General features: G+C 36.1%; 1 protein-coding gene across 1 annotated transcript; it reads right to left on the bottom strand.

Annotated features, from left to right (window-relative positions):
• Positions 1-1,079: 1,079 nt before the first annotated feature.
• On the bottom strand, positions 1,080-6,644 carry LOC149202374 (uncharacterized). Its single transcript, XM_089403160.1, has 4 exons — positions 6,466-6,644; positions 2,110-2,397; positions 1,922-1,985; positions 1,080-1,812 (listed from the first exon to the last, which is right to left on the bottom strand). Exons 2-4 carry the CDS (start codon positions 2,286-2,288, stop codon positions 1,561-1,563), a joined length of 495 nt encoding a protein of 164 aa, XP_089259286.1. The 5' UTR covers positions 2,289-2,397; positions 6,466-6,644; the 3' UTR covers positions 1,080-1,560.
• Between the last annotated feature and the right edge of the window lie 872 nt (positions 6,645-7,516).

Below are 7,516 nucleotides of genomic sequence, written 5' to 3'. Positions count from 1 at the left end.
CGACCTTTCAATCAAAAAAATGTTTAACATCACATTTATATATCTAAAATTCTAATAAAGTCACACAAAAATTACACCATACCGTGATATTTTATACTCAACTTTCTGCATACATCCACAATTTTATTTTATATAACTATCCATATTCTCATATTTTATAAATCCATCTATACTTCCTCATTCTATAAATGCATAAAAATGTCAACCATAAATATTTTATTAATCTCACACACTATCCTTATGCAAAATAGAACTACCCATGTGCGTCGTTAAAAAGCATTACAAATGCCTACTTATGATTGTCAGAACGCATGTCATAAATACAATAACTTAAATGACAGACACCCGTTACATTGTCAGAAAGCATTAAATTGCAATCACAAAACTTCCATAAAACCACCCATTTTTCTCTATTAAACCACTTAATACCATGAATGGATAAAAATATCACTTGTTTTGTTTTATCTACATCAAGATATCTCCCAATCCCATACTTGTATCACTTATTCTGTTTTATCCACATCAAGATATCTCCAATCCCATATCACTTGTTTTGTTTTATCTACATCAAGATATATCCCAATCCCATAATCATGATAAATAAATTAAGGAAATTCGAATATTTTATTTATATCATTTATATCTTCTTCCAATCTCATACATCAAAATACAAATACCCATTTACATTATTAAAAAGCATTTCAGATACCCTCTTACAAATCCCCTGTTCAAATCCCCGCCACTTTGTTTTACTTCATTTATCTTTTTTCTAGGTTATCATCCTACTAATAAATTTGCTTCAGTTATCTAATTAAGTTTGTAATCAGGAGACATGAGGGATATAATCACGTTTTGTAAACGCAGTAGTTTCTATCAAAACCTCAAGGGTTTTAGGGGGCATAAAGCAAAATAATGATCACAAATATATATTCCTGTTTAATTGAAAAACGAACAGGTTTAAAAAAAATTACACGGCAGAAATCTGGAAGACTATTCTGCATACCAAACCAACACATGCTCATCTGAAACTGATTTTGCAAATTAAAATTGCACAATATCAAGATATATAGAACATTAGATACAAATCCGAAATGTCAATTCTTTATTCTTCAGGCTTTTCTATACATCTTACAAGACTGCTGCTAAAATACAACTAAAACGTTTAAAATTACATCCAATTACATGACTCAGGAATCTGTACAGCTTACAAGTAATGGGGATGCATAAGCACCTGGCATATCTTCCATGCTCCGACAAAATCTAATCCAGAAATTATAGGAAAGACTTCGTCCCTGGATATAATAGCCTCGGAGAAAACAATCCTCAATGAGGACTACAAATGCTTTCTCAATAAGTGCACATAGCTGAATAATAATAATATCCGCAATTAAACGAACTTTTCAACATTTACACCCCTGCCGTGTTGGAAAGCCCCACTCATATGATTACAAAATTTACAGTATGTGATTTTTAAAGGTATCATAACTAATTTTATACATAAATCTCTCTGGCAGTACTTGCTCCGCAACTTAGTCAATCGTCAGTGTAAATGTCCACAAGTCAAGCCAGTGCAGGGACACTGCATCTTGTATCCCTCCCAGAACAATCAAAACCCTCAACTCGAACAGCCGCATTATGCCCGAGTGAAGATCTGCCAAATGATTTGGGCTTTGAAAGAGTGGAGGGTGAGGCCTGCACTCTTTGATGAATGAAATTGCTATCATGCACAAGGGGGTTGTCCGCTCGACTGGGAGGAGATCCATTAAAATATGGTGGTGAACATCCAAAGTTTAATGAATCGCCACAACCGCTCTGCACAACAAAATTCAAGCCAATCACTAAACACCTCCTCGAGAGGACAACAAATATTGGGAGAGGTACAGTTGTAACTCCACAATCATACAGTGAAAAAGATGCATACCCTACTCAGAAATATGTCCAGGATCTCAACTCCAGGTTCGGACTCATTGTATTCTGGAGAATGGCTGAAGATAGCACAGAGAGTAGGATAAATATCAGCATTAATGCAAACAACAAATATCACCAGCATTCTATACCGATAAAATAGAACATATAGAGTTTAACACGGACAATAACAAGTTAACTTACCTGCGAAACCGCCTGGTGGACTTCGAAAGCTCTGGAATTGGATTTATTGCCAACCCAACTCTTCGAGGTTTTGGACAAAAGACGACCTCCTCGCACTTCTCTCTCATGAAAGCAGCCCTTCCCATTTCCTTCATTTCTCCTGATCCTACCAAGTTATTCTTAGCAGCAAGATGCTGCATGAATCCTATATTTCATTCAAGTTTAATAAACAAAGGGCTCCGTAACAGTGTCAAAATTTATAGAGGCCTAACTGCTTTGCCTCAACTAGCCCAATAGTATTTGGCACACCTGAAAAATTAAAAACAAATAATCAGACCTCTAAGAACATGGAAAAAAAAATTATCTTTGAAATATCATTTCTGCAATAACGCAAATAACTAAAACCTTGAAGAAATTAGAAAAGAAAATCATCTTTGAAATACCAGATCATGCCAATGACGCAAGACTCAAAACAACTAAATTATTTCCATATATTTCAAAATTTCATCTTTGAAACCAAAATATATTTCTTTGCATGAAGTGTTTGATTATTTTTTTTCCAGGCTAGGAAGAGCCCAAGCCAGCGTCAGCCTTAAATTGAATGGAAAAATGATTCCACCCACTATTGGGATGCATCAACTTGATTATATGAGGCTCAGTCAAGCTTTGATGCCCCATGGATAGTTTAATTTTTCCGAAGATTGACATGATTATGTGAGGCTCACTCAAGCCTTGATTCCCCATGGGATAGTTAATTTTTCCAAAGATGGCTCCCCTCCTCAACCTTTCCCCATAAGGTTTCATCCTAAAATCTGATGGGAACTAGACACCATACAAACCAACTGGCATACGCCAACTGGCATACACCCCATGGGTTTTATTTTACCTTACAAACAAACAAAAGTAGCTTAGTTTAACTAACAAACAAAAGGTAACTACACTACCGTTTGTTACACACCTGACAGAGAAACTGACTAGCAAACAAAAGGTAGCTTAGCTTAACTAACAAACAAAAGGACTACAGTTTGTTACAAACTTGACTGTGAACATGTCTAGACACACAAAATTATGAAATCTATAGATATACGATGGATCAACCCCATACACCACCAAAGAAATTGCAATGTCACATATCCAAAGAGTGAATTTGAGCTAAAATAGCGGAAGAAGCTACAGATTTTTTATGCAAATTTCATCTTAGAATGACATATACTGTAGAAAAAAGTTCAGAGACAAATAACAATTCAGGCCGGTGACACCAGCGGTAGTTTGAAAAGGAAAGATTGATACAAAGCAAGACAGAAAATTCTTCCTGAGGATCAAGTAAATGCCATTTTGACCAATTTGCAGTGACCAGCGCATACAGTTTCTGATCATTGTTTTATTCCAAGATGTCTGAATTCTAATAGGACTTGGTGGGAACTGGACGAAAGGGAAATTCAAAAAAAATCCAGCCTGGCACACACGGATTATGGAAATTATTCTATTCCTATGTCTAAATTCTAATAGAATTTGTAAGGAACCGGACGAATAGGAAGTTTAACTACATCTAGCTAAACTTGCCACTGGGTATTTAGGATGGCACTCTAAACTTGATAACAATTTGAAGAAATTACTTTGCATATCTAATCTAAGTAGCAAGAAGAATGAGTATAGATGCACCAGTTTTGAAATTTGCGTGAGGATGCTGGGAAGAGGGTCCATCAGACGAGAATTTGAAGAAAATGCTGTAGTTATCTATGTAGCCAAGTGCATGAAACTGGATACAACAGTTTCGAAATCAGAGTGTGGGTATGCAGATAAGAGGGTGCATCACCAAGATCTATATAAATACATCAACACATTCACACACACGGACAGGAGGCAGGTCAACGCCCCTAAAAGCATCTGTCGCAGAGGTCATCGCATAACAGAGAACTGGGTACACCATATATGTTGTCTCAATATGTAGAATAGGTCCCTAACGGGCCAGGGTCAACTGGTACAGGTGTCAACACCACAGTAACAAAGAGAACTAGGGCTGCAACCCATTTGGTGTGAATCTATTAGATGAGGTTAATACCCACATAACAGAGAACTGGTGTACCTCATATCCTGCCAACAGATGTAAAGTGGGTCCCCAAAAAGTCTCGGGGGGCATCTGTTACAGGGGTCAACAGCTCCTATTCTATCCAGAATCCACGGATATAGAGGGGAATATCATGCGCAATAATTCACGGGTGTTTCCTCCAGCACCTTGGTTAGGGTGTGCAAAAGATGAACTCAGGTCCACACCCCTTGTAGATGCGTGCACCCAAGTGCTACTGCACAGTCACAAATGGTTACTGTTTCTGGTGAATTTAACCATAACAATAAAATTAACACACCTATTGCCATAACATACATATTCCCACAATACAATAGGGTGGATATCCTAAACCAAGCCACCTCCTCGAAGCAACATTAAAATTCTAAATGAATATCCGTTCCAGCAGCAAATTATATTAAACTACCTCACTGGGTGACTAAATAGCACGTCAGCGCGTAAGCAGACTTGAAGACTCTGCGTGTTATATTACGCTAAACCAACTTTAAGCACCAAATAAGCTTTGATTATTCTATACAACAAGATTTGTGAAAACATATATTTTTCAATTTAATAACATCTAGGATTACCTTGCAATAATAGCCATATAAAAGTACAGAAACAAATATTTTTTTTAGCTAAGCAAGCCGAACTGATGCACATGATTTTCCCTAGTTTTCACACTCGAATCTGCCAAAGGATAGTTTAGGTATGATCAGATTGAATACTACCTTCTAAAATACACTGCTCCCCATATATTTCAATAAACTTCAATTCTATAGTCAAGTCGTGAATAGATAGCTTTCACTAACCAATATATAACAATTGGTGCAAACTTAACCCTCAGTGAACTACAGAAATTAGCGAGCAAATACATAGACAGCAAGCCATACTAATCCAGTGTGCAGAAAAAAATTGAACGAACAAAAAAAAGGCAAAAAGAGATGTGGCAAACACGAATCTCGATCTTTAAAGCGAAAGGGCAGAAACAAGGACGAATCTACAAATTTCTAGGTTACACGCAAGACACAAAAAAGAGATGATGAATCTAGCCCACCCTGCTAAGCTGACTTCAAAAATTGAGCAACGCTTACTGCTTTGGGCTGCAGTAAAGAAATTTCTTTAGAAGGCCTCTTGGGAAATCAGAGGCAAACGGCAAGACAACTGTTTTTCAAAACACCGCATCCCAGATATTTCAATAAATTTCAATTCTATAGATAGCTTTCACTAACCAATCACATACAAAAGTTGGGAATTTTTAACACTTAATCAGATATAGAAATCAGCAAGCGACATGTAAACAGCATACCGAACTTATCCAGTGTTCAGAAAATACAAAAAACAAAAACAAATTAAAACAAAAAAAAGAAGTGGCAAAAACCAATCTCCGTCTTTAAAGCGAAAGAGCGAAAGCAAGGACCAGTCTACGAATTTCCAGCTTACAGAAAAAACATAGAAAAGAGAAGATAAATTTAGCCCGCCTTTCTAAGCCGATTTCAAAATTTGAGTAACGTTGACTGCTTTAGGGTGCAGTAAAGAGAAAAAGCCTCTTGAAAAATCAGAGATAATACCAAAAATAAATAAATAAAATAAACAAAAAAAAGCGTCTAGAAAATTCACAGGTAATATTACCAAAAATAAATAAATAAACACTTCTTCGAGATAGCCATCGAACACACTCATAACACAAAATCGGGAAAGTTAACCCTCCGTGAAAAGTTATCAGAACTCAATTTAAGATCAATCATGCAGAACACATAAAAATAAACACAACACAGTGAAAACGTGAAAACGTGGACAAAATTAAAGAACATAAAATTTCAAACCCTATTCAGTCCGCACAAACAAGATCGGAAGATCTAATGGCTGTCAGACAAACAAGGTCCACTGCGAAAAGCTGATCTATGAGGAAAAAATTTCACCTTAACTGTCCCTATTCTCTGAAAATAACAGGGGAAAATACAAGATCTAGTATCATAAATTACAGTAGCGAGATCTAATTAAAGGATCATCCCTGAAACAAATATTTTGGAGACCTGAATTTGTTCGACTTTAACAGAAATCGGATAAGTCGCAACGACAGAAAAATCAAACCAAAAGGAGACCAATTCATCCTATTTTTGCTAAAAATTATGAGACGTGGTTACAGTAACAAGATCTGATTAACGCCCATCTCCGAAACCTATATTTTGACGCCTGAATCTATTGGATTATAACACAAAACGCCCCAAAAAACCAGAAGGCAAAAGAGTTCGAACCAAAAGAATATCAATCCATCAAATATTTGCAGAAGTTAAGACGTGTAGATTTACCTAGTCGCCGTTGCCGATAGCGAGGACAAAAAATTGGTCAGGGTTTTCAGCTGGTTGAAACCCTAGAGCACAAAATAAAATGAAAGAATGAATGAGAATGAGAATGAGAATGGGGATGGGAATGGCAATAGAGTTTGGGGTTTGAATATTTAAAAGACCTACTCCCATGGCGACAACAACACCGACACAGCCCTACAAAATGGCCTTTTTGGCCCCAACGCCCACCCCTAATGAAATAAATGTGATCTTTTATTATAATATTCTATTCCGTGATATTCTATCCCTTCGAATTAAAGGGGAAAAAAAATTAGATATTTATATATTTATGAACCCATTGCGGACCACAATGTTCGTTGAAATTGATCATATATGCCACGTCACCATTTTGGAAATGATGAATAGAGATAGGTCTATATGGTGATAATCATAAAGTGGGTTTGGCAGGAAGCATCCTTCCCTTGCACATTAATCTAAGTGGATTCTCCTTTTAGTTTGTGGTGGTTATTATCATTGTGATGGTTCAAAATATTAAATGAAAATTATGAAAATAAAAATGTATGGGTGTTTATTATAATATATTTTATGACTATTTAATTTCTGTTTGGCAAGGGGTAATAATGTTATTTTACACTTTAATATCATTTTTTTAATAAAGTAATAATTGTTGAATTGAGGCTTCTGTGATCTATAAATGGAGTTGTCTATAATGCGATTTTTTGAGATTCCGGTGACGGAATCCGGCGGAAGAAATTGAGATGAAATCATGATTTGTTGCAGTTAAAATGGTTTTTTAACTGCATATTCGGATTCAGCACCCTGAAAAACCCCTAGGACGCTTTCATTGTGCAGAAACTAGTTATCAAACTTCGATTTCAATAAATTACTGCCGGATTTTCACCGGAAAAAATCGCCGGAAAGGCTTTCAAAAAGTCGCGTTAAAGACTACGTCTATAATAATTATAAGAAGAAATTTTGGCGAAAATCATTGTCGACGCGTTTCAAACCAACCAGAATGGTTCATCGTCAGGACAAGTTGAAAAATCAGAGCTAC

This window comes from Pinus tabuliformis, chromosome 2_1 (assembly GCF_031772625.1).
Source record: "Pinus tabuliformis cultivar Carrire ecotype Pingquan chromosome 2_1, CPIR1, whole genome shotgun sequence".
Taxonomy (NCBI): domain Eukaryota; kingdom Viridiplantae; phylum Streptophyta; class Pinopsida; order Pinales; family Pinaceae; genus Pinus; species Pinus tabuliformis.
The sequence above is the reverse complement of the archived record's forward strand: the minus strand, read 5'-3'. Positions and strand labels throughout refer to the sequence as shown.

Bases quoted from the DNA above. Each gene is read 5' to 3' on its own strand.
- LOC149202374 (XM_089403160.1), bottom strand. From the start codon at position 2,288: ATGCAGCATCTTGCTGCTAAGAATAACTTGGTAGGATCAGGAGAAATG. The intron at 1,986-2,109 runs GTAAGTTAACTT...TGCTATCTTCAG, and splicing joins TCCACCAGGCGGTTTCGCAG to CCATTCTCCAGAATACAATG. The intron at 1,813-1,921 runs GTATGCATCTTT...TTTGTTGTGCAG, and splicing joins TGGACATATTTCTGAGTAGG to AGCGGTTGTGGCGATTCATT.